This window comes from Halichoerus grypus, chromosome 4 (genome assembly GCF_964656455.1).
Source record: "Halichoerus grypus chromosome 4, mHalGry1.hap1.1, whole genome shotgun sequence".
Lineage (NCBI taxonomy): Eukaryota > Metazoa > Chordata > Mammalia > Carnivora > Phocidae > Halichoerus > Halichoerus grypus.
Window position 1 is genome coordinate 189460342 of NC_135715.1, and position 27507 is coordinate 189487848.

A 27507-nucleotide genomic window follows, 5' to 3' on the forward strand; every position below is an offset into this window, starting at 1 on the left:
GCAAGGAAGTACCAACTGTAGGTTTTTAGTTAGAATACCGATTTAATATAAACATAGAATATATGCATAAAATATTAACGTAAAATTGAAGAAGATTCTCTAAAACAATCAAAACAAAATACATTAAGAAGCCTGGAACACAAACCTATACTTGGGTCTTTCCAGTGAAACGAGCTTCTGTTAAGGAATAAAACATTTCAACTTTAAAACTACCTTCATATGATAAAAGTACTGGTTTCTCTCGATGAGAGAAAAGGAAGTTGTCTTACAGCGACTTGGTGGAATTAGCCCTAGTCTAGAGACCTAGGGTCTCCAAAATTGAAATGAAAAGTCTTCCAGGAATGAGGTAACCAGCTGTTTCTGTACATTTGGGCATAAAAGTGAATAAAATAACCCTGGTCTCTCTTCCTTTCGCTAGAGCAGGGCTTGCGGCTCATTTACAACAGTTCATCTGTACAGAGAGGCACATGCGAGAACATATTCAAAGTCTAATGGGTGTTGTTCACCAGCCACGTGTGTGTGTGATCTGTACCGTTAAAGCTGCGTTTTATTTGGTAATCCCATCTTTACATGCATGAGAATGTGAATGGATAATTTTAATTTAGTGATCGGGTCATATTGGTAGATTTGATTTTAGCTCTGGTTTGTGTCTGGATAAGGCACTTCGCATAATCTTCTTCACCTGCAAGACTGTTCTTGGTTTTGGGACTAATGTAAGAGCAAAGGAGAAAAGTAGGTTTTACAAGCTACTAGAAGACACCTGTGGCCTGTGGCACTGTGTGCATGCATGGGCTGGACCCCCATCTAGGGAAGGGCCTGTGCTGCCCCTTGGGTCCCCAGGAGGCATCAGTGTTGGTGCTCGGAGGGATTGGTGACCCAGGAACTGGGCAACTGACTCTCAGGATGCTGACCAAGCCCCTCTTAGGCAGCAGTCAGCCACAGCATCTTGACCCTGAACCTGTCCCCAAACGATGGAGAATCAAGTGAAGAAACCTGCCTTTACAGGAACACTGTAGGAGCCTTTTCTCCACGAGCCAAAGCCCACATGCCCTTCTGGCTGTCTTTCCAGAGGCTTCCTGTCAGGGCTCCAGGCATGTGCACTAGCCCTGGAGCACTCTTGTCTCCTATTTCCTTCTGGATGGTTCTAAGCTGGCTTCCTTTCTCATGGATCTGCTCTCAAGCAGAGTTTGGAATGTATCCCTGGTAGCCAGGGGATGACTAGGAAATACTCCCAAACAGGCGAGCAATACGTGGTATCCATTAACAAAACCCATGGGAAGAAAGATATACCTTCAGAATGATTTCTGACATTCACTTATTAGGGATTGTATTTTATTTTATTTTTATTTGCTTATTTAATTGAAGTATAATTGACACACAATGTCCTATTAGTTTCAGATGTGTATCATAGCGATTCAATATTTTTATACATTACAAACTGATCCCCATGATAAGTCTAGTCCCCGTCTGTCACAATACAGTTATTACAATATTAGTGACTATATTCCCTATGCTGTCTATTACATCCCCATGACTTATTTATTTTATAAGAAGTTTATACCTCTTGATCCCCTTCCCCTATTTCACCTGTCCCACAGGCCTCCCCCAGCTGGTGACCACTGGCTTGTTTCCTGCACCTGTTTTATTTTGTTCATTTTTGTTTTTTAGATTCCACTACATTTCTTGAAAATACCTGAAAACCTAAGACCTATTTATTTCCAGCGTTAAAGAACTGAAGGGACATTTCAGTTTAAAAAATGAGTATTTAAAATGATTCATGAGTATCAAAGTTTGGCCAGTGGAGCTCAAGGCAATGGAAATACTCCTCAATGAGGTGAAACCCCATCCTTCTCTTCAATGACCACTTGTGAAGTGCCTCACTGGGCTGGACCCAGGACGGGGCAGAAAATGGGAACAGTCTGCCCTCCAAGAGTGTCAGTACTCCCTCAAAAGTTGGATCAGGATGCTGTTTCTTGAACAATTTCTTAAGAACCCCCCAAATTTTGGGGTGCCTGGGTGGCACAGTCAGTTAAACATCCAACTCTTGATTTTGGCTCAGGTCATGATCTCGGGGTCATGGGATCAAGCCCTGCATCAGGCTCCACACTTGGCAGGGAGTCTGCTTGGGATTCTCTCTCTCTCCCTATGCCCCTCCCTGTGCTTTTGCACTCTCTCTCTTTCTCTCAAATAAATAAATAAAATCTTAAAAAAAAGAACCTTACAAATTTTAAAACTTAAAAAAGTTGCATGATCTCAGAGGTGATGCTGGTGTCCATCCTTTGGCATACACCTTGCAGGCTAGGAGACCACTCTTCACGCAGGACTGAAAAGCAACCCCAGCATTTCCAGGGTGGAGGAGGTGTGGTGGGCAGAGAGGGGTGCCTTTCTCAGGCTGGGGCCGTGGATTTTGGTTGTGACCTATACTCTGCTCTGGGCGGGGCGGGGGCGGGGGATGGTTGGTGCTCAACGTGCAGAACAATGCTAGAGCACACCTCACCTGTCTGCTGTCAGATCTTTGTCCTTCTTCCCTCTTTTCCCTTTTTTGCCTTTCTTCCCTTTCTTTTTCTGGAAAAAATGGAAATAACCAATAATTTAGTAAACACAAGTGAGCAAATTAGCTCTAGAACTTAGGTAGGGCAGCAGTTTTTGGTCGTGGTGGCAGGGAATGGGATGGAAGTTCCGCTGTGGCACATCGGACGTGCGGTTGCCACATTTTCCTGGACGGAGGGCTTGGCCTGGGAAACTGCAGGTTGCTTATGTGGGCATGTCCCTGGGTGGGTAGACAGTGAGGTCACCCCTGTGAAGCCTGCAAAGGGCCCGATTGCCAACAGGCTCCGAGCATTCTGGCTCTCTTCTTGTGGGCTCTCATCTACAAAGGATGAGAGCGCTGCATGCTCGGGTCATCAAGTTGTGCCAGTCTTTGACACCTAATCTCATGCCCTGTTAGCATCCGGCCCCAGATCTGGTTCCCAGAGGGTTCTGCATTCTGATTACTGTGACAGCTGGAGGGACGTGCTTGGAAAATGATCTTTCAAAACAGTGCTGCTGATCGCTTCACTACTCTGTTTAAAGCATCCATTGGTACCTCCCCATTGCACCCAGGATGAAGTTAAAGTTCACCAGCATGGTGGATGGAGTTCTTCCAGCCTGGCGCTCGTCCTCTCCTGGCTCCTAGCTCCTGCTGCTAAGTTCTTTCTCAGACCTCCTCGGGCCACCCCTGCTCCCCATCACGCAGGCTATCAAGCACTTTCTTACTGTCTCAGCATCTTTCATTCCTCCACATCTATGTCCTCACTCACTATGAATTTTATTGCAGTATTATTTATGCAGAGTGAGTATACCCATGTCCAGGCAGATTGCCTTAAACACTGCCAGGTTCAACATCTAGAACATCTCCTCATCACCCCTGATCTGTCTCTCATTCTGCTTTCCAGTCTGTGTGTGGCTGTTCTTCTGACCTCACTGTAGGGTCACACCGCCTGCTGTTGTACACGGAGTTGTACACTGTAAACTCCCTATGTCTGACCTCCTTCAGCCGTTATTATAATTGCAAGATTCACTGATGTGATTGCACATAGCGATACTTCATGATTTTCAGGTTTTTACACATTAACATGTTTATTTTGAGAAAATGGTAGATTCACATAAAGTTGTAAGAAATAATGCAGAGATCCTGAGCAACTTTTACCAGGTTTCTCTCAATGGTAACATCTTGCAGAACTATCTTACAAGGTCACAACCAAGACCCTGGTATTGACACTGGAACAGTCAAGATACAGAACATTTCTGTCTCCACCAGGACCCCTCAGGTGGCCCTTTCCCGACCCACTCACTTCCCTCACACAGGCACCCCATCTTTAACCCCCAGAAACCATGAATCTCTCTTCCATTTCTGTAATTTTGTCCTTTTGAGAATGTTGTATCAACAAAATCACAGAGTATGTATTTTTTTGCTTTTCACTCATTATAATTCTCAGGAAATTGGGAGAGGTCATTTTATGTATCAGTGGTTGTTCTTTTTTTATTGTTGTTTTCAGTTTTGAGTTATTATGAATTAAGGTATGTGTGTGCGTGAGTGTGTGTGTGCGCACGTGCATGTGAGTCTTTGTTTCTCTGGGATAAATGCCCATGAGTGCAATTGTTGGGGTGTATAGTAGTTGCATATTTGGTTTGCAAAGAAAGTGCCTAATTGCTTTTCAGAGTGCCAATACCATTTCACATTCCTACCAGTAACGTATGAATGATCTAGTTTCTTCCCATTCTCTCCAGCAATTGGTGTTGCTACCCTCACGAGTGTGTGGTAATTTCTCATTGTGATTCTAATGTGCATTTACGGCTAGTGGCATCTTTTCCTGTGCTCATTTGCCCTCTGTACAGCCACACCAGTGAAATGCCTCCTTGTGTCTTTTGCCCATTTTCTAATCGGTTGTTTTTTAACTGCTGAGTTTTGAGAGTTCTTTGTATGCTCTGTGTTACTAGCTCTTCCTCAGATATGTGGTTTGCAAATATTTTCTCCTAGTCTGTAGTTTGTCTTCTCATGCTCTCAATAGAATCTTTCACGGAGGAGAAGTTTCTAACTTTGATCAAGTCCAAATTTTCCTTTTATGAATTCTGCTTTTGGTGTTTATACTAAGAACTCTGCCTAGCCTTAGATCCCAAAGATGTTCTCCTATATTTTAATAACAGTTTTAAAGTTGCACATTTTCCATTTAAGTGCATCCAGTTTGAGTTAATTTTTGTAAATTTTGTAAAATGTATGAGACGTAGGTAAAGGTTCATTTTTCTGTCTGTGGATATCTAATTGTTCCAGCACCATGTACTGTAAAGGTTATTCTTCCTTACATTTTGTACCTTCGTCAAAAATCAGTCAGGAATATTAGTGTTGGCCTACTTCTGGGTTGTGCGTTCTGTTCTTTTGATCTATGCGTCTATCCCTCTACCAAAATTTAAGTTTAATTCTATCATCTTCATATTTGTTTTCTAATTGTGCAATCTGTTCTTTTTTCTTTTCCTTTTCTGTATTCTTTCTAATCAATCAAGTACTTTTTACTTTCTCACTTTTTGTTCACTATTACTTATTAAATGTAGTATCATTTAAAGAATTACAAAATAAATTACTAACATTACAAATTACCTTAGGCTAGCATTTTATGGTGTCCTGAACAACACAATAACCTTACAAGTCCGTTTCCCCCTACCTATCTTATTGGTTACTGTTGTCATATATTTTATTTCTACATGTTATAAATACATAAGACTTTGTTGCTATTCTTGCCTTAAAAAATAGAATATTCTAAAAGTAGTCTTTTATATTTTTAACAGCTGATCATTCCTTCTTACACTTCTTTGTTTCTATTTGGGATCAATTTCCTTTAGTCTGAAAAATATCTTTTTAGTATTTTCATATTGTGGATCTGCTGCTGCTAAGTTCCCTAAGATTTTGTCTGTCTGGGAACATCTCTATTTCATTCCATTTTTGAAGGATATTTTCACTGGGTCCAGAGTTCTAGGTTGGCAGTTAATTCTTTCCAATCTCTAAAGATGCCATTCATTGTCTTCTGGCTTCATAGTTTCTGTTGAGAAAGTCAGCAGTAATTCTTACTCTTATTTTTGTTTCCTTGAAGGAAATGTGTCTTTAAAAAAAAACAAAACAAAGCTATTTTGACTATGATGTGTTGAGATGTGGTTTTCTTTGTGTTCATCCTTGGACCTCACTAAGGCTCCTGAATTTGTGGCTTCACGTCTTTCATCTGATTGGGAAACTTCACGGACATTACTTTTTCGTATATTGCTTCTTTCCCATTCTCCTTCTTTTGTGGGGATTCCAATTACACATATAGTGCAACTATTGACCATGTCTCAAATGTCTCTTATTCTCCATTCTGTTCTTTATAGTCTTCTTCTTCTTCTGCTTCAGTTTAGTTTTCCTATTGGCTGGTCTCTAAGCTCAACCTGTCTTCTGCTATGTCCATGCTGTTGTTAAACCAGTTCAAGGAGTTCTTAATCTCTGCTACTGCAATTTTCAGTTGTAGAATGTTCATTTGTTTCTCTTAAAATTAGATTCTCAATTTATTTTTAAATATGGCATTCCTTCCTTTCCTACTTATATATGCTAGCTGTCTGGGAAATGCAAAAAAGAGAGTCAGGCAAGAATTTTACCCTCAAGGAGCTTCTTAGCTTCTCCAGGAACTCCTATATCCTTAAAATTTCTGTGATTACAACAGGAGAGGGACTTAGGAAACAGACGGCCCCTGAGAGGTAGGACCTCACCCAGTGATGTCATCATGGGGATGACAGCACATCCAGAGCAATCCAGTCCTGCTTGCTTTTGTCAGTACAGAAGCTTTGTCTGTCTTGTTCTCTTCTGTACTCTGAATGCCTTGAAATATACCTGGCATATAGTGCTCAATAAATTCTTATTGAATGAAAAAAATTAATAAAGATAGTCTGTTCCCCAAGCCTAATTTTGGATCTACAAATTACAGGAGAATGTGGGATAGACGGTAATGTAAGTTGATGATTTTAAAATGAGACACACAATTGTTAAGAGAATCAGACCCTGTAGACTTCCATCTTACAGAAAAATCAACATGAAACTATAATAACTCATTGGAAGTTTGCTTGGTGAATATGGAATCAGCAAGGGAGGTGGCTGGATGCTGTGAATTGCTGCTGATGCTATACTGTGACGTCTTGAGGCACATATTTAGCTTATAGGAATCAATCTGCATGGGATCCAGATTTGACTAATTTATTTGATAATATGTATTGAGGACTTGCCTTGTGCCGGAAAGGGTTACAATGGTGAACAAGCAAAAAAGACAATCATACAGTTCCTGCACTTATAGTCCTTGAGTAGATTTGGGAAGGAAGATACCAACAAAATGGTCTCACTAGTAAATATAACATTAAAGCTCTGATAAAGCACCAGGAAGACCTAGTAGACAGTGCCAAGTGTATGCAGAGAAAGCAGACCTACTATGGATAGCTCAGAAGGCTTCCCTGAGGAAGAAAGGCTTGGACTGAGACCTAAGGGATGAGTAGGAGTTAACAAGGCTAGGGACTGGGGGCATGGGAGTAAAGATAGTTCTTGGGCAAGAACAGCATGTGCAAAGGCCCTGTGGTGGGAAGGAGCACAGTGTGTTTGGGGGACAAAGAGGAAGGTCAGGGTGCTGAGGTGCAGCTTGGGGAAAAGGGCACTGGCCAGGTCAGACATGGCCTTGTAAGCCTGGCTGAACATTGTCATCTTTATCTTAGAGGATTCAAATGCCATTGAACAAGTTCAGTATGGAGTGATAAGATCAGATTTGTATTTTGAAAGGAAGATTCAGGCTGCTGTATAATCTCTGATCAAGTCACTTTCTCTAGATGATGATGTAATACTGCCTAACTCTATTCCTCTGAGTCCTTTTTCTCCTTTTCTATGTACGAGGTTGACTATTCCCCTTCTGCTAATGGTCTTCCTGAGGATGGGATTTGGTATAGTTGATTAAGTTTCAGCTAACGAAATTAAAACCAGATCCAACGTATGTCTCCGAAGTTTACACCTAAGTCATTGGATTGGAATTTGGGGCACTCAAAACTCCATAGTTACACAATTACCATCAACCTATTGGGATACCCTGAGCACCCCCATTGCATGATAAACCAGCTTAATTCCAAGAGGGAAATTCACAGCAACCCCTCCCTGTGACATATCATGAGTCATGACACAGAAATGGCAGACACCAGGCTGTAAGGAATGAGAGGGGCCAGTAGTGTGAGAGGGTGAGGAAGCCCAGTCTGATGTTGGGCCTGCACAATGATACTTGTTGGGTAAAAGGAGAAAGGCTATTTTCAGCCAGAGGGGTACAGCCACTTCCTGCCTTCATTTCCCATTTTGTTTGGCTTGAATTCCATGTTCAATCATCAAAACACCACGTTTTCATGCAGATATGCAAGACATCAATTGGATCAGTGGTGTCATCAATAAGTGCCCTCACCTACTAGTGAGAGAATAACCTATAGATGACCCTCACTAGGCTTCAGGGGTGTATCCTCAAGGAGGGCTATGAAGGACATTCAGGTGTCGACTGAAAAGTCAGAGTTAAGCTGTGAAACTGTAAACTCAACACAAAATGGATCGGGATAGCGTCATCCTAAAGGGACTGGCTGAACTAGACACTCACGGAGCTGGATGTATGAAAAGCTCTAAGAGTACGTGAATTGCAAGAAGGGTTGATCAGCCACAGAACCCTGAGAAAGCCATCAAAGGGGCAAAGGTTGCCCCCTGCTGACACTGCCAAGGAGGGCAAGTCTGGCCTCTCCCTGGAGGATTCTGGCCCCAGGGGCAGGGCTGGCTGTGGACTGAAAGTGGAAGTAGGGGCCTAGGTTAGGAAAAAGCCAGTTCTTTCCTCCTGCATGTCTCCTTTGCTCCCACATGACTACCACATCCACAACACTTCTGACACCAGATGTGCGTGTGTGGGTTTCCCGCACCAAGCAATGCTGGGTGTCCTACAATTTGACTCCATTCTGATACTCTCTACTTAGGAATAGCATCAGATCCCACAGGCCGAGGGCTCCGTCCCACCCACCACGTCAGATGCCGATCGCAAGTCCATGTCGTCACCTGTGCTTCTGACCTACTGGTTATAAACCTGAGGTTCCCACGACCCCTTCCCTGAGTCCAATTACTTTGTTACAGTGGCTCACAGAACTGAGGGAAACACTTCACGTTCACCAGTTTACTAGAGGATGTGATAAAGGGTACAGACCAACAGCCAGACAAAGTGGTACTTAGGGTGAGTTCTGGGAGGGTCCCGAGTGCAGGAGCTTCTGTCCCTGTGGAGTCGGGGCGGTCACTCTCCTGGTTTGTGCGTGTGTTCACCCTCCTGACATTATCGGGATTTCATGGAGGCTTCCTCACGCAGGCACAACCATTGAGCTGTCTCATTAGAACAAATATGCTCCAAGTACTCTCATGACTTAAGGATTTACAAGGGTTTCAGGAGCTCTGTGCCAGGAACTGGAGGCAAAGACCTATATATATTTTCTATTATCTCACAGGGCCCAGTAAATGAACTTTGCATATTGGGATCTAACTGGCTACTCCCAAACGCTGTGAGATGGATTGGTGGCAATTTAAAATTCAATTCATCTGATCCCTTATTCACAAAGAACTTGCTCATTGCCACTGGTCTCCCCTACAGATCTCCCTACAGGGAGAGAGGGGCGGATATTCCGGGCACATCACTGGCTTCCCCGATGGTCCTCATCCTATCTGTGGGGCTTGGGTAATGCGAGTCTGCAGTGAGGAGGGGTGGGGCGGGTTACACTCAGACTGCTGGATGTATCCCATTTATGAGCCCATATCCCTGAGGACTACCTGGTGGAACAAGGCACATCCCCCCAAGGGAGACATTTCCCTGTGCCAGGTATCACACTAGACTCAGCACTGGGCGCCTGGGCAGCTCTCCTGCTCGTGATTCGAGTCTGCATCTGCCTCATCCCTCCCATGCTCGCTTGCTACTCACCTTTTTACCTCCTTTCTTCTTTGCTGCTTTGACCGGAGGCTCCTTTTCTCTGTCCACAGCCAGTTTCAAGTTTTTTAGTTCCTGTCTCATTAGCTCATCCACCTAGGTGAGAACAAAACACACCGCTTTTGAGTGACTTTGTGAGCCTTGTGTTTTCTTTGTGAAGTTTAAAAATAGCGTAAAATCTGGGTTGGCCATGGATGGGAAATTGTGAAGAAGCCCAATGGCGGCCGCTGATGACTTGTTTTCGTGCAATGTAAGTGCGGTGTTACCTGCACTCTGATCTCCGACTCCAGTTCCTTCCGTTTCTCCTGTTTGATCAGTTCCGGGTCATAGTCCTGGGGGAAATTCCATGACTCGTCTTTATTCTTCCACAGGTCTGGGGTCCGGAAGGATCAAGGAAAGGAAAATGAATTTTTTTTCAACATGAAGATGAACGAAAACAGTTATTGCAATATAAAACACAAGTCTAATTTTCTATTCTATTGCATGGAATACAAGTTTGAATAAAATAATCAAGAAATTATTGATGGCAGAGTGATGAGACTCATGTGCTTTTTTTCCCCCCAACTTCCCAAATGGGAAAAATGTGCTTGTATAATATCTTTTTTTAGAGATATATATATATAATAATATATAATATATAATATTATATTATTATAGATGAAGAAGAAAACTACTAATGTGAAAACATAAAATAAAAAGTAGGATACAAGTAATATTCTTCTAATGATTATAACCATGTAAAAAACAATACATTAATTGTGGGATTATATAATTAGACAAATGTGGGATGACTATTTTTGTAATATGTTTTATATTACTTTCATTATTCCAATGATTCACTAAAATGTGAAAGATTTTATTGCTAGCTGAACCCATCTGTGATTGACCCCAGCCCCTTGTTAAAAGACAGCACTGAACATACAAGTACCCATGACTTCCCCGTGACAGTTATATTTTTGAATTACTTTTTGGATGTGTTTGAAATCATACATGTTTTACATTTCCCTTTTGCCTTTCCCTTTTGCCTGGCCCTGGCAGTGAAGAGGATAGTTAGAGAAACGTGACCTTAGAGGAAATAAGGATAATTTTGTATCACTGGAAAAAATTGAACTAAAGCTCATTTCTCAGAGGGGGAATTCCAAATGTGGGCCAAGGTACAGATTAGCGGGATCCTGGCACTGGGATGTGGGGTGGTGTCCTACGGAAAATGAGACTTGTCAGTCTGGGAAATGAGATCTTTTCCCAGAATCTGTGCTCAGAATGTGATGGAAACTTGCCAGAACTCAACCTGCAACCCCTACGCAACTTGGCTACTTCACTGGGAGCTCATCCTTAGGACAGTGATGCCCTTCAACTTGGGGAGGCAACGGAGGGCCACGGGGACCAGGCAGAGGCTCCCCCACCCCTGTCCAATGTTGGCTACCACTTGGGAAGAAGGGGGGACTGTGCGGAGCTGGTTGGCAGTGAGCATGTGAATGAATGGGCAGAGGTTTCTCAACCATGGCCTCCCTTATGGGCACAGCAGGGGGATCCTGAGACTGGCCAGGAGTGTGTCCCCCTGACGCAGCTGACTGAGAAGGGAGGGACAGTCACAGACACAGACAGAAACATACGTCTGGGTGCTGTCGAGAGCAAGGGGTGTCAATCATGAGGACTGAAAGTGGAGAAGGTGTCTGGAGAGACCCCTGGGCAAACAAATGAGAGGGAAGGGTCAAATCTGCAAATCAATCACAGGGGTCTGGGGTCAGCAAAAGAGACGAAGACAAAAGAAGGGACAAGATGTGGTGTGACCCAGGAAAAGCTGCAGATCCAGGAGAGATGGACAGCATAGCAAGGAGATTCTGATGCACAACTCAAACCTGGCCAATGGGCAAAAAATTGCCCCAAGGGTTTTGGCCATCTGATGTCTGCCCAGGGGATGCAGCCCACGGTTGGGGTCAGGTGGACCCCCATCCTACTGTTTCTCAGCTGTTGGTCTTATGGTTTTCATCCTCCTGATTGACAATTCCTACTTCCTGAGGGGGAGGAGGACTCTGCAGGACAGCTGTGCCCAGAGCAGACACCTGTCAGCAAAGTGGAAGTGACGGATGGGTGCCTGAGGGCCGGTGAATGTGTCGTCTCAAGGTGATCGGTCAGGACCCTGTGGACAGGAAAACTACAGGAAGATGGGACGTGGAAATGCAGCTCCAGTTCTCCGAAAGTGTGGGAGCCCCAGGCAGAAGACCTGACAATGCTCCCAGTGGTTGGCATGGAAATTTCCAGAAGTGGAAATGGTGACCAGAAGGTGTTGCCCCACACAAGTCAGGCAGGCCCACCTCACTCCCGGTGCATACTGTGGGACTGGGTGTTGGCCAGAACAGAGCCCCTCTGGAATCCGGGTCCAGCGAGGGCTCTCAGGCTCCCCCCGCTTCCCATCAGAGGACTGAGGTGGGCGTGGCCAGGTAGGGCTCTGCCAGTCGCTGTGCTAGCCAGGGTCTCTGCCATGGTCACAGCCTATGGTGGTGCAAACCTGGGGGGACAGATTTTGGAAACCGAGGATGATGAAAGGACCCCAGTTTCTTCTGGGGTGGCTACTGTAGACTTACAAGAAATAGAAAGGAACTAAGTCACAAACACGGTACAGTTTTCATAGAGCCAATTCACCCATGTATCTTTCCCCATCGGGGTGGCCACATGACAGGTGGCCCTGCCTCTGGGGCAGAGAAGGGATGATGGGGCCAGGAGTGGGTTTGGCACCTGTCTCCTGGATGCCTGCCTGTCTGTGGATGACCCCAGAGGATATCATCACCTGGCGGGGCAGGTCACCAGCCTGGAATGGAGTTCACATCTCCATGAAGACCAAGAGGGAGAAGACCCAAAAAAGACGGGATGGAGGCCACCCCTACAGGAGTGGGCACACAGGAAATTGCTAGAAAGCTAAGAGCTGAATTTCTATTATTTTAAATAATCAGTTCTGTGACTGAGTACCAGCCAGAGAGGCCTATCCTGTGTTTTACAGTCAGGGAATGAGAAATATTGCATGGCATAAATTGCCTATATCAGCCCGTTGATGTAAAACACGTTTTAAGTCATTAATTGAATTTATTCTTGGCCCCGAATCCCCCTAGCAGGTAGATTTTGCGGTTGGTGCATATTCACCCAAGGTGCATATTCACCCAAGGAAGAGTCAGTTTACACTTCCCTCATTTGAAGGTAACTGTCCTTTCTCAGTGCATTTTCTGAAATGCACATGAACTTAAATCGTGGAAAACTTTAAAATGTATGAAAACTACAACACTTTTTCTTACATGTTTGAAATTGTAAGCTCTCCTCCTTGAAAATACTATGAAGGGTTTAAACGTGTTAAAAAGTGCTATTTACCAGTAACTCTTGTTTAACAGATGTCCCCCTTACACGACCGTTAAATCTCCAACAGCGAAGCTCACCTGTTTTTATTAAGATATTTTAAAGCAAAATAGCTTTGCGGTGGCGAGGAAGCTACTTTGCTTTCTCACTAGACAGACTTGCCAAAATCTGGAAGCCGTGCATTTCCTAAAGAAGGGGACGCAGAATATTGAACAGGAAGGAACACGAGGCGATTATTTATGTAAAAGCACCTCGTAACAAATTCTCATTCTGGAGTTGTAACTGTGTCTCACAAATAAAGCGGTGCTTAGTGGCCTTTGCTGATTTCACCTCGACCGCCCTTTGAATGGTCCTGGTTTTGCGCGGAAATTTTGCTTTTCTCATGACACTTCTGCACAGGGCACCTCTCAATCCCTTCAAGAATTTCATGGACATTTACAAATGCAGGAAGCTTTTCAGGGCCCTCAAAGCACTAACAACTGCCCCAGGAGCTTTCATCCCCAGAGTGTGAAAAGCTGGCCGGGGCAGTTTCTCACGTAGGGGGGTGATTAAAATGCTAATGTGTTTTTTGAAAAGGAAAACCTTTGATTTTTGAGAAAAGAATTCTAGGATGAAGACATTTAATTTCTTTAAATGACCAGAGACCTGGCAGATAACACAGGAAACGCCACAAACCCAGCTAGGAAAATGGTCCTTCACGCTTCCTGCTCCCAAGTGACCACTGCTTGGGTTCTTTTTTTTTTTTTTTAGCCTTAATGGAAACAGATATTCTACAAACAGCGTAATGGAAACATATTACACAAACGGTGTGGAAAGCCTCAAGAGCTTTCCTGAGTGGGTCAGCAGGTCACCAGCCTTGGCTTCCCACGAGAACATCAGATTTCCCCAAGTTAATTTTTGTTTTTATCAAAATAATACACGCACATTGTTTTAGACCAAGTCGGAGAATATGGAAAGGATTATAACAAAATACTAATTCTGCCTTCCAGAGAAATTGTCCAATGACATTCATTCCTGTATTCATTCATTCATTCATTCATTTAAAATTGCGTGGAATAGTTTCAGATTTATCTGCAAATCTGATTTATTCATAAGTTTAAATCATGAGTTGATGGAGCCTGACTGTGGGCCAGGCACTGCTCTCAGAGTGGGCAGACAGCGGGGGGCCCTGACATCTGGGACCTGGCGCCCCCCACGATGGGGAAGCAGGGATACCCACATCCCCGTCAGCTGGAGGTAAGTAAAGCCAGGTGGGCACAGGGTGAGGCTGGAGACTGTTACCCCACAAAGGTCTCGGGGAAGGCCTGCAGGGACCAGCACTGCAGGCAAGGGGAATGGACAGCACCAGGTCCCTGAGGTGGGAGTGACTGGCTTGCTGGCGGAAGAGCACAGAGCCCACGAGAGGCGGGTGTGAGGTGGGAGTGAGGCGGGTGTGAGGTGGGAGTGAGGCAGGAGTGAGGCGGGTGTGAGGCGGGTGTGAGGCGGTCTAGCTTCCTGAGAGCTCTTGGATCTGTGTCTCTGTTGTCATACGCTTGTCATGTGGTCACACTGCTACTTCTTGATTTATGAGTTCGAGACAGGAGCCCCTGACTCCCTGTTATGGCAGAGGAGGGCTTGGCTGTCTCTCACCGACCTGTCTTTCCCCTTATTCTCTCCTGATAGTTATTTCCCCTGTCCCCTACCCCCTCGTTCAGCATCGTGTGCAGGGTGGGACCCTCACCACTAGTGAAAAGTGAAAGAAGTTCAGGTGGTGTACGGACGTTTTTATTTCATACAACGAGCATCTCAAACCTGAAATGTCGTTGATATTGCTGCTGAGGATGAGGCTCAATTTATTGGGGATAAAAACCACGAGTCTGTGAAAAAATATGTTAAGTAATTAATAGTACCAGTGCTGTCCAGATAAGACCAGAATTAGGGAGAAAGCACATGCATGACTGATGTTTGGAAATATTCTACTTCACATCCTTGTTGCAGTTTTTAGGAATTACCGAAAAGCACCAATGAGCGGGGTCATCGTGGCAGGTCATCCTGTGTTGGGATTCATCCCGAGGGTGGAGTGGAGCCAAAGGAGCTGGATAATTGTTCCAGTAAATTGTAATAGGAATGTGAGAAAGACCAATTCCTACACTTGCAGCTCCCCTCAGATTCTAGCTACTATGCTAATTATGCTGAACAATGGACAAAAGAATTATGTGTCGGTCTGCGGGCACCTGTCTTGGTATTACAGGATTAAAACATTTTATTGTACATCTGGTATTGATTTTATTAATTTAAACAATCCAGGACAATCCCTTTCATTCCCAGCAAGAGAATGCTCAGGTGAAGTCCTACGGGTTCGAAAACAGAATGGAGTTTTGATTGTGTTCTCGTACTATTCATACCTGGCTCTTTTTACCGATCCTTTAGGCAACTCAAAGGAATTTTAAAATAGAGACGGACAGGAAGTCTGGGCTATGAGCTGCATGTTTTCAGCCTCTCCCGACTGAGCGCCTAATTCTTCCCCACACAGGCTGGGTGCTAGGGCCAGGGGTCATGCTGGGCGGACCGGGTAACTCCCAGTTGCCCCGCATATTCTCCTAAACCAACCTTTGTACACGTTATTTCCTTCCTCCATCATAGAAAGGAAGACACTTGGTGACATTTTCCAGCCCTCATCTTCTTCCTGTTAAAGAAGAATGATACTTCTGTTAATTACAGGGCTACTTTGTCCGGACTAGACAGTACAAGGCACACACATCCTGATGATTGGACTAAGGTAAGGCACACAGGCTCTTTCTTGGTTTATAAGCGAAGGTCCGACCCCTTGCCCACCCACCTGGGCAGTTTCTCTGCTGGCCAGTCTGAGCAGGGCATGTTGCGTCCACCAACCAGGGCATGGATGGTTCTAGAAACTTAGCTCCGCCTGCAGGCTCACTGAGGTGCCCCTGTTTCAGTCACCTCTCCCGGGGTACCCCACGCCCTGAGTTTGGTCCTGTTGTCTGATGTTCTGGTTCCTTCTTTGCTCTGAAAGTTGATTCCCAGCCTGAGTCTTCCCACCTTCCTCCAGCCGCTTATAGGGACATCAAGCTGGCTGCAAAGTAAGGAAAGGCTGGAGAGGAGGCGGAGGTGCCCATCTTGTTTCTCATCAGAATTCCATTTTCCCATCTTCTTTTGTGGAAATTTGCTCTTTGGTCTGAGGTGAGTATGTCCTTTTCTGTGAAGCTGTTCTGGATTCTTCCAGATGAAAAAGACTCTCTCCGTACTGCATAGGATTTGCTTATAGTTCCTGGCACCCGCTTCTGGAGTGGGGTGGGGAAGGGAGTGTGACGTAATAGGAGGGGGTCCCAAAGGCTGGTCAGTGAGAGTCCGAGAATCCCAGCGCAGGACAACCGGGGATCCTTCACATGAACGGGCACGTGGCAAAGTGCAAATAGGACCACCTCTGTTACATTTTTAAAGTGCGGGCATTTGGCAAATACCTCTGAACATATAGGTTCAAGTGTCAGATTGGTCATTCAGTGGCTTTCAGATAATCTGATTGTTCCCTTAGGGTCTGTGTCCTCCAGGTTGGGGGTGGGGTTACTGTGATTTGAAAGAGGCTGATTATTTTCCATTCAACTAGGAGTGAAATTATACTCCAATTCTAGATCTAGAAGTGAAAATCAACCCAGGAGCTCTCATTACTATTAACCACATTTTTAAAAAAAATGCACCAAAATAATGTGATAGCTCATTGCAAAAAAAAATTAAGCATCCTCTAACTATTTTCAAACTTGCATTTAGAATGTCACTTTACTTTTCTGCCCACACTTTTCTCTCAGTTCCATTGAGATTAAGAATCAAAGTTATTCATGCCTTTTCGGGATTTAGACCACTGTTCCTTTCTGGAAGCAGTGGTTTTTGAGTAGTTGAGGTAGAAGGAAACGTGAAGAAAACTCACACACCTTCTTAGAGGAATGCATTTTCATGTAAACATTTACATACAATTTCAGGGAGTCTATCCTTGGGGTCTCTGTTCCTTGAGGTTAAGGACGCCTGTCTCCTCTGGAGCTCGGCAGCTTCTCACTTCCTCTTATCTTCCTCTCTCGCTGCCCTTCAATGAACACAGAATATGCTCAATACGGGCGTTTCCAAGATGACATCCTTATTCCTGATAACAGCCTCCGGGAATTCACAACACTCACATCTCCATCTTTGTGAAGTAGTACAGAATTTCGTTTGAAATCCTCTAAAATAATATGAGAACGTGGTTGGCTCAATGGTTCAGTATGGAGCACCTCCTTGCGCCAGGTGGTTGGAGAAGGGGCGCTGGGGTCACAGAAAGGCTGGGTGGCCCCACAGACAAACAGAAGCTTTTAAAGCTAATGATGCTGTATGTGGGTGCCAGGCTCTTCCCAGGATTTAGCACAAAGTTTGGTGAATATAGAGAAGACTCTTAAGTATTCACATGATCGTGTGTTCCGGACAGGTAAAATCCATTTAAAATAGTTCCAAATGGTTTAACATATGGATTGAAAAATAACAAAGAGGAAAGAGTTGTAAGGATGGATTTCTAGCGCTCCTTTTCTGGCTCCTAAAGCCAACGTGACATCCACACAGCCGACCTGTCAGGTAAATGGTGTAATTTTGATACTGAAAGCATATTTGCAAAGATGGCTATTGGTTTTCAGGGATGTCCTCCTGACATTAGCATTCCCCTCTATCACTTATTCTTAACAGGGATCTCCTTACTGCCAATCCTTAACACTTTTAGAGATGGTTTGCAAACCAAAGATCCAAAAGAAAGAATTTTTTTACTGTTGAATTTTGAGAATTCTTTATATATTCTAGATGCACTTCCTTAGCTAGATCTATAGCTTGCAAACATTTTCTTGTCTTTTCATCCTCTTCCCAGAGTAAAAATTTTTTACTGTGATGAAGTCCAATTTATCAATCTTTCCTTTTATGGATACTTTTGGTGTCAAGTCTAAGAACTGTGTGCAGAGCCCTAGATCCTGAAGATTTTTCCCCCTCTTTTTACCTAAAGGTTTTACAGTTTTACATGTGAGTCCATGATCCACGTTAAGTTAATTTTTGTATAAGGTACAAGATAGACGTTCCTTTTCTTGTCTAGGGGATGAAAAGATTAATTCTTGAAAGCCCATCTTTGAAGCTGTTTATGGGCTTTTATGTTTTCCCTTTACTAGCTCTGGTAAAGGTGAAAACCCCTAGACCAATCTCTTTGCTTCTGTTCTTCAGCATCTCAGTATAGGGGATCTCTGGATGGGTCCAGATACAAAACTGAAAAATTTCATGCTTAAAACGTTAAATTGTTTGCAAAGTTTTTTTGATGAAATGATCAAATGAATGTAAGATTACCAGCCACAGTTATTTTATTTTATTTTAATTTTTTTTAGAGAGAGAGCACACACATTCAAGTGGGGTGGGAGGAAGGGGGACAGAGGGAGAGGGAGAGAGAGGAACTTAAGCAGACTTCCTGCTGAGTGCAGAGCCCGACGTGGGGCTCGATCTTACGACCTTGAGATCATGACCTGAGCTGAAATCAAGAGTCAGATGCCCAACTGACTGAGCCACCCAGGTGCCCCCACAGTTATTTTACTTTACAATGTTGCTGTGCACAATTACAGAGACCCTCTCTTTTCTCATGCCACCCGCCCCACAGTAAATTGGAAATCCAAGCAGGGACACTGAAACCTATAAGTTCTCACTCTTAAACTTCCTTCCATTCACCTCCAGGTTCAAAAGTCTTAAGACTCTACAAAAAAAAAAAAAAAAAAAAGACTCTACAGGGACACTCATTAATCCTCAGAGTCCAGAATAACAGAGTGTCTAAGGGGAGCCCTCTCCTGTGGCACTAGGGTCAGGGGAGAGATGTTTTGGGCACGTCACTCTGAGACACATTTATGCAGATGGAGGTGACCCCAGGAAGGGGTTGAGGTGGGAAGGGAAGCAGTCATAAAAAGGTGACTGTGGGTCTTTGTGAGCTTGGGAAGGGTGTTACTGTACTGCTGATTATGAGCCCAGATCTTCATACCACCAGCTGGACGTACCTTCCCTTCTTCGTTATTTTCAGAAAAAAATCAACCAGGTAAACGGAACTCACTTGCTCTGATCTTGACCCTGTGAATGACGTTTGGCTTTAAATGCATCCTCCCAGGTGCATGGATGCAAACTTCTGAGAGGCTCTGACTCCTGGCCCACACTTGTCCTTGGGTGGGACCTGGGCTTGCACTGACCCCTCTTCCCATCTCGTGGTGCTCCCAGCCTGGACCGAAGTATCTCCCTGTCTCAGTCACTTCCTCACCCAAAGGCCATCCCAACCACGGCCACAAACCACAAACCACAAACCTTAGATTACAACTCACACAGCTCAGGTCTGCTCAAGTCACTACCCCCAGGATGACTCTCGTCTTCTCCAGAAGGTTCTGCCCCATGCATGGCTGCTCCAAGCTTTCCCAGCCTCACATCAGACACCCTCCCTGGTGTCTGTTGTCCCTGCTCTGAAGTTGTTCTCTGGTTCTCGGGCTTAGCGATTGCCTGGAATCCTGCCTGGAGTCCCTGGTCCCCATCCAGTCTTCTGATCCACGCACCACCAAACCCCTGTCAACAGCCCCTCTGTGGCCACTTATGCTCATCTGTAGCCATCTTGTGGACTGATGAAGCTTGTACTCCTGTGATATTTTGACAAGAGTCTATTTTCCATTTATGGAGGTGAGTGGAAATATTCAGATTATCCTCAGTTTTTTGTTTTTAATATGAGGTCTTTCCCAAGTGTTCTGACTATATATGGACTAGCAATCGAGAAATGACCAAGTTTATAAAAATACCTGAAGGATCATCCCAGAGCTGTGCCATTGTGAAACAACGTTAGGGGTGAGTCAGTTAGGCAAGCTAAACAAAACTAGTTTCTTCTCTCCCCTGCCGTACCCTTTAACCAGGATGAATAATAGATGCCTTTTTCTACAGGTCAAAATACCAATTCTCATACAAAGATTTGATAGCTTGTCTCAGGAATGCTTCTAGAAGCCTTGGGATTGATTCTAGAATAAGACTTTTAAAAAGGTAATCTGACCTCAAAGATGAGTAGCAATATAATATAAATATATCAATTTCAATAGAGAGTATCATTTATGATCATGTTGTCACTGTATAGACCTGTACTTTTCATGAAAAAATTCAGTTCTAATAACTCTGAAGGATTTTGCCCTTTCTTTGCAACTACTTCATAAGTACTGATATACTCAAACTTTCTTTTTGTCCCAAACTGTTCATCATTAAATGACTCTTTAATAGCTAGTTAATAAAATACCTTCACTCAATAAAGACCAGATTGTATAGCTGATAATTTAAGATTTTTTATGGAACAAGCTTCATTAACAGTGAATTTTTAATTTGCAAGTGTCAAACTCCCTAATGCATATTTAGAGGAAGAGAATGCTTAGAATAAAATTGAAATTCTTCCAATTGTCCTTATTCTTAGGCACGGCTTCAAAATTATCTTGCAGAATGAGAGGAGGTCTTTAAAAATTAACTACCAAGTAAGCTCTCTTCTTATTTTTTTCAGCAACAAGTTAGAAGTTTTGGGGCGCAAGCAGAGCAGTAGGGCAACCGGTGGCCTTGTGGGTTGGGTTCCCTGGAAACATTTAGATGGAGGCCGTGCAGGTGGTTTACTGGGAACACCACCCACAGGGATGGAGGGAGAGAAGCAGCACTGGACAGAGAAGCTAATGTAACTGAGCTGTGATGCAATTGGATGTGAGCTGTCAGCTGACCCCACAGAGAGCCCAGGAGCTAGGAGAACCCTTCAGAAATGTCCCAGTGAGGGGGCTGGGTCTTTGTACCTGAACATGGCTCTCCCTGAATGCAGCTGCCCGGGGTGGGTGGTGGGACTTTGCATGGAGCAGCTCCTTTAGACCCAGAATAATTCCAAGGCGGGAATTAGGTGAGGGGTCAACACAACATACCGGGTAGCTGGGGACTGAGCTGGGGACTACAGTGGAATGGGTTGTGCCCAGAGTGAGCAGGAAGAGATTTCTCTTCTTTTGTTCACAGCAATGAAACATGGTTAAGGAGAAGGACAAAGACAGATGGGGGGAGTGCAGTTGGAAGATTTCTGCTGATCATTGTGTGGGAGATGAGCCTTGAAGAAGGGGCAATTGCCTCCAGCTGGGTGGCTGCAATCATGCAAGGGATTTTTAATAAAATGTTGGCTTTCATCACAGAATGTCGGCTTTCATAAATACAAAATGTTGCATTTATGTGGAGTTTGGGTATTTTTTAAAATTTAAATTCAATTAGCCAACCTATAGTATATCATGTTTCAGATATAGAGTTCAACAGTTCATCACTTGCATATAACACCCACTGCTCATCACATCACATGCCCTCCTTAATGTCCATCACCCAGTGACCCCATCCCCCCACCCACCTCCCCTCCAGCAACCCTGAGTTTGTTTCCTAGAGTTAAGAGTCTCTCATGGTTTTTCTCCTTCTCTGTTGATTTCCCATTCAGTTTTCCCTCCCTTCCTCTATGATCCTCTGTGCTGTTTCTTATTTTCCACATATAAGTGAAACCATATGATAATTGTCTTTCTCTGATTGACTTATTTCGCTTAGCATAATACCCTCTAGTTCCATCCACATCGATGTAAATGGTAAGTATTCATCCTTTCTGATGGCTGAGTCCATTGTATATATATACCACATCTTCTTTATCCATTCATCTATCGATGGACAAGAGACTCATTTTAGACCCAAAGACACCTCCAGATTGAAAGTGAGGGGGTGGAGAACCATTTATCATGTTAATGGACATCAAAAGAAAGCTGGGGTAACAACCCTTATATCAGAAAATTAGATTTTAAACCAAAGACTTTATTAAGGGATGAAGAGGGACACTATATCATACTTAAAGGGTCTATCCAACAAGATCTAACAATTATAAATATTTATGCTCCAAACTTGGGAGCAGCCAAATATATAAACCAATTAATAACAAAATTAAAGAAACATATTGATAATAATACAATAATAATAGGGGACTTTAACACCTCACTCACAGCAATGGATAGATCATCTAAGCAAAAGATCAACAAGAAAACAAGGGCTTTGAATGACACACTGGACCAGATGGAATTCACAGATACATACGGGGGCATTCCATCCTAAAGCAACAGAATACACATTCTTCTCGAGTGCTCATGGAACATTGTCCAGAATAGATCACATACTGGGTCACAAATTAGGTCTCAACCAGTATCAAAAGATTGGGATTATTCCCTGCATATTTTTAGACCACAATGCCTTGAAACTTGAACTCAATCACAAGGGGAAATTTGGAAGGAACTCAAATACTTGGAAGATAAAGAGCATCCTACTAAAGAATGAATGGATCAACCAGGAAATTAAAGAAGAATTAAAAAATTCTTGGAAACAAATGAAAATGAAAACACAACTGTTCAAAACCGTTGGGATGCAGCAAAGGTGGCCCTAAGAGGGAAGTACATAGCAATACAAGCCTTTCTCAAAAAATTAGAAAAAAATCTCAAATACACAGCTAACCTTACACCTAAAGGAGCTGGAGAAAGAACAGCAAATAAAGCCTAAACTGAGCAGAAGAAGAGAAATAATAAGGATTAGAGCAGAAATCAATGAAATAGAAACCTAAAGAACAGTAGAAGAGTAGAACAGATCAATGAAACTAGAAGCTGGTTCTTTGAAAGAATTAACAAGATCAATAAACCTCCAGCCAGACTTACCAAAAACAAAAGAGAAAGGACCCAAATTAATAAAATCATGAATGAAAGAGGAGAAATCACGACCAACACCAAGCAAATACAAACAATTTTAAGAACATATTATGAGCAACTATATGCCAACAAATTAGGCAATCTAGAAGAAATGGATGCATTCCTAGAAACTTGTAAACTACCAAAACTGAAAGAGGAAAAAATAGAAAACCTGAACAGACCCATAACCAGCAAGGAAATTGAAGCAGTAATCAACAAACAAGAAGAGTCCAGGGCCGGATGGCTTCCCAGGGGAATTCTACCAAACATTTAAAGAAGAACTGATACCTATTCTTCTGAAGCTATTTCAAAAAGTAGAAATGGAAGGAAAACTTCCAAACTAGTTCTATGAGGCCTGCATTACCTTGATCCCAAAACCAGACAAAGACCCCACCAAAAAGGAGAATTACAGACCAATATCCCTGATAAACATGGATGCCAAAATTCTCACCAAGATACTGGCCAACAGGATCCAACAGTACATTAGAAGGATTATTCACCATGACCAAGTGGGATTTATTCCTGGGCTACAAGGAGGGTTCAACATTCACAGACCAATCAATGTGATACATCCCATTAATAAAAGAAAGGACAAGAACAATATGATCCTCTCAATGCAGAAAAAAGCATTTGACAAAATACAGCATCCTTTCTTGATTAAAACTCTTCACAGTGTAGGGATAGAGGGTACATACCTCAATGTCATAAAAGCCATCTATAAAAAGCCCACAGCAAATATCATTCTCAAGGGGGAAAAATTGAGAGTTTTGGAGAGAGTTCTGGAGTTTGGGTACTGTCATTGTATATCCACCATCCTCCTTTCTCCCCTGCTCACAATTTCTGACTCCTTGGTCCAATCACTTGTCCTTGATGATGCAGCATGTCCCATTTCTCTCCCGAACCCACCTCCCGGAACATGAGGAATGTGACCACTGCTGCCTGAGCAAGAGCTGGGTCTCTGCCTCTGGACAGAGTCACAGATGGATCATAACCCTTAAGGATCCATTCTCCTGAGTCAATTCAGATCAGAGTTTTGGTCAGCTGTGAAGGAGGATCTGTCTGTGCAGACATGCTTCTTTAAACATAATCATGCTTTAGGATGATTCCAGCTTCCAGCCCGAGCTCCATCTCCCATAGATGGAGTTTCTGCTGAGAGAATGCTGTCCTGGGAGTGCACCTCTCCACATGCTCGAGGGTGAAGACCCCTCCAGTTACAGCCCTAGGATAGCCGCCCCTCCTCCCCCACTGCACAAGGGGAGGCCTGGCCCAAAGTGACACTATTTGAATTCGGATTTCCTTTGGGTAGTAAGAAACAAAAACTTCCAATAAAATATATCCAATATGTCAACGTGAAGTGAAAAATTTGAACAAACTCACTTTGGTTAAAGTAGTTATTATTTTGACTTTGCAGTGGTCACCTGGTCTCTACCTTGAGGAAAGACGAGGGGGATCATTTATTTTGAGGAATAAAAAGTCAAAGCTATCACATATGTGAATAACACATAAAGTATCGAAGTCATTAAAACCACCTTTATCCTAATAGGTCTTTATTATAAATCATAGAGAGGATGATGACCGGTGATCGAGCAACATAAAAAATTATTGAAAAACAGCTGGTAGAACGGTTTCCTAGGAAACGAATGAGTGCGATCTCAGGAGAGTTGAGATCATGCCACTGATTCAAAGCAAAGAAGCCATTTAAAAGAAAATTTCTTTTAAAATTCCAAATTCCTTACCTTGTTTTTTTCTTTTGTGCCTTTCTTTTCCTTTTCTTTTTTAGGTTTCTTGGGTTTCGTGGCCTTCTTCTTATTCTTCTTTTTGTTTTTCTCCTCTTCTTCTTGGTTTGCAATAATATCCTCAGTAACCTGGCGAGAAACACAAAATAAGCATCGCGCTTTCATGGAGCCCGATCAAGATGAGGACTGTTTTTCCTGTCTGGAGGAAGTATTTGTGCTGATCAGTGCCCGCTCCCTCCTTGTCCTGCTCTGGGTCTGAGGTCGACCCTCGTGGGGACACCACCGGCTGCCACCTGCCCCTGGTTGGATTCATCGGTGAGGCAGCAGTCGGACCTCAGGGGGCAGATGAGAGGGAGGCTGGACATTTCTGAACTCAGTCCCCCCCCTCCCAGTTCAGAGCTGCTCTGGCCCCAAGGCCTGCCATGAACATGAGGGAGGTCATGGCTTCCTCAGTGTCTCTGCCACAGCCAGGGTGCCAGGCCCGCCCGCACCTCTTCAGTAAAAAAACCCCATATAATCTGTTCTATACAACAGGTATTTGCTGAGCTCCCACTTGCTGTGGCAGAGAGAGACTTCTGGGAGATATGAAGCTGTAGACCCTAGGTCACATCACTGGTCATGTGACCGAGGTAAGTGGCATAACAGCTCTGGGACCTAGTTTCCTAGTTTCATTTTCTAAAATCAAGTCAGTATTTCCATCCATTGGACTTATGATAAGCCAAGCATGGTTCTAAGAGCTGCACAAAGATGAACTCATTTACTGCTAAATGCAGCCTAGGGATGCGAGCTGTTACCAGCCCGTTTTATTGATAAGAGAACAGGGCACAAAGAGTTCAGTCTCGGGGCCAAGGACACACAGCTGGTGAGTGCTGAGCTGGGATTCAAACAGGCACTAACCAGGATGAATTTCACAACATAGAAAGAAAAGAGGCAAGATGTGGAACAACATATGTAAATTTATTCTATTGTACAAAATGCATATGGTTAAATAAAAAAATAACACTCTACAGTTTCAGGATATATACATATGTAGTCAAAGGACACAGAAATATGAGGGAATGACAAACACCAAATTCAGTACAGTGGTCACCTCTGGAGAGCACGGTATGCAGTTAAACCAAAGGGCTAGTATCATTGCACGTCTACTATGTTCTACCAAACCATCCTCCTGGGATCCAGTCTACTTGTTTATGCCTTATTAGTGATTTACTACAGTGCTGAAGTTTATTTTCTAGTATTATATTTTGATATTTCTACCTATGTTGTTCTTAGGAGTTTAGTTCACACTTTTAAAAGTGTAACAGACAGCTTTACTGTGAACAAAGTAGGATATTCTGGTCTCATCTGGACTTAAAAAAAACACCACCACTATAGTCATTAGTCACGTGCCCTCTTCCCACTCTCCGCAGGCCAACCCATCCCCTAGGCTCCCGTGAAGCTCTCGGTGTGATGAGGCTCAGGAAGAGGGTGCTGGCGAGAGTAAGAGGTGACGTATGTGTTGTGCACATTATTTGGTAATAAAAAACGTGTCTCTAGATGGAATTAAAAGTCCCTTGTCCAAGTGGCAATGTTTTCCTTGGGGATCAGGTTCACTTCAACTCATAGAGCTAAATCGTGGTTCCTCAGGATTTTATGTTTGAAGCACTTAGTAAACATGAGCATTTTTTTTTTGGTCCTTGGAAGTTTGGAAGCTTTCAGAAATGTACCGACAATTTTTAAAAAATGACCTGATGTATAAACTGTGAGCAGCTACAAAAAGGAGGAATCCTTATTTGTGGAACATACAGTTCAGTGTATCTTGTAAATCCTTCTCCATTGTACTATTTATTTCCTCTATATCCTTACTTAGTTTATTTATTTAATACTTTGATAAATACGTTCATGAGGCCTACAATTCAAAACTTACAAAAGTTCAAGTCGTGAAATGTTCCGTTCCTATGCTGTGAGCCAGCCAGCAAGATCCGCTTTCTAAAGCAGCCCCAATACCTTGGAGGTGCTTCCAGAGACATTTTATATAGCTATATGCAAATACACCTGCGTACACACACACACACACACACACACACACACACACACACACACATCGCTGTGTTATGTTCGCCAACCACACGCTTGAAAATGGTGTGTGATTGGGAGTTTGTCTCTTTTTTAAGCCAATGTTGAATTTGCTTTGCTCTTGATTTTCAACTCTAGCAAAATCTTTCAAAGTACACTAATATGTACACATGTGTACACACAGATACACAATGTAAACATAGATGGGCCATTTTATTCCAATGTCAGTGTCTCGTACACACTGCCCTTGTTGTGCATTTTCCTCCTACTAATGTCCCTGGCTTTCTTAGCAGTACATAAAGAGCTTCCCTGTTCTGTTTGTATGGGTGTACTGTGGATGATCTGGCCATTCTCCGACCAATGGAATTAGGTTGTTTCCAATTGTCTGCTGTTACTAATAATGCTGCACACATAAATGCCCACAAATATAATTTTGCAAGTGTATGAGCATATTTGCAAGATAAATTCCTAAAAGTAGAAATGCTGGATCAAGGGTATGTAGGTACATTTTTAATACTGTCAAACTGCCTCCATTGGGCTGTGCCAATTCACCCCTCTGCCAGCCATGCGGGCGACCGCTGGTTTCCCCATATGCTCTGACACAGTGTGACACGGTGTCTAATGTTTGCCAACTGAACAGCTGAAGAAATGATCTGTCGTTGTAGTTCTTTTGGGTTTTTTTAGATGCCAGTGCTGAATTTATTTTGCTCACGCGCTTCAGCTATAACAAAACCTCCCAAAGTGAGGAGTGCCCTCGATTGCCCTGTTAAGTCAGCCACCATATTTTTAGTAAACTGTGGGGTCTGAAGGCCAAATCTGGCCTACCACCTGTTTTCTTTTATAAGAATATAATATATTATAATTTTATTGAGACATATTTTACATAGTATACATCCATCCATTCCAAGGGTACGATTCAATCATTTTAAGTATGTCTACCAAGTCCGGCAACCATCACCATGAGCCAGTTTTGGAACATTTCCATCACCCCAGTGTGACCCCTCATGTCCACTGTCAGTCTTTCCTTTTCCTTCATTCCTTGCCAGGTCTCTTCTAATCGCCTCCCTGCCTCTATTCACT

The 27507-nt window shown here is 43.4% G+C and overlaps 1 protein-coding gene and 1 long non-coding RNA gene across 2 annotated transcripts in view; one reads left to right on the plus strand and one right to left on the minus strand.

Annotated features, from left to right (window-relative positions):
* Nucleotides 1-24622, plus strand: part of LOC118535527 (uncharacterized) — a 91512-nt gene extending 66890 nt beyond the window's left edge. Inside the window, exon 4 of the long non-coding RNA XR_013446806.1 lies at nt 24498-24622. This is a non-coding gene — a long non-coding RNA (uncharacterized LOC118535527). The remainder of the gene's footprint in view (nt 1-24497) is intronic.
* DRC11 (dynein regulatory complex subunit 11) overlaps nt 1-27507 on the minus strand; it is a 145368-nt gene that overhangs the window by 46855 nt on the left and 71006 nt on the right. Inside the window, exons 8-12 of the mRNA XM_078070013.1 lie at nt 24373-24501; nt 15456-15531; nt 9788-9894; nt 9516-9617; nt 2498-2559 (exon numbers count right to left, since the gene is read on the minus strand). Coding sequence (XP_077926139.1) covers nt 2498-2559; nt 9516-9617; nt 9788-9894; nt 15456-15531; nt 24373-24501 — 476 coding nt within the window. The remainder of the gene's footprint in view (nt 1-2497; nt 2560-9515; nt 9618-9787; nt 9895-15455; nt 15532-24372; nt 24502-27507) is intronic.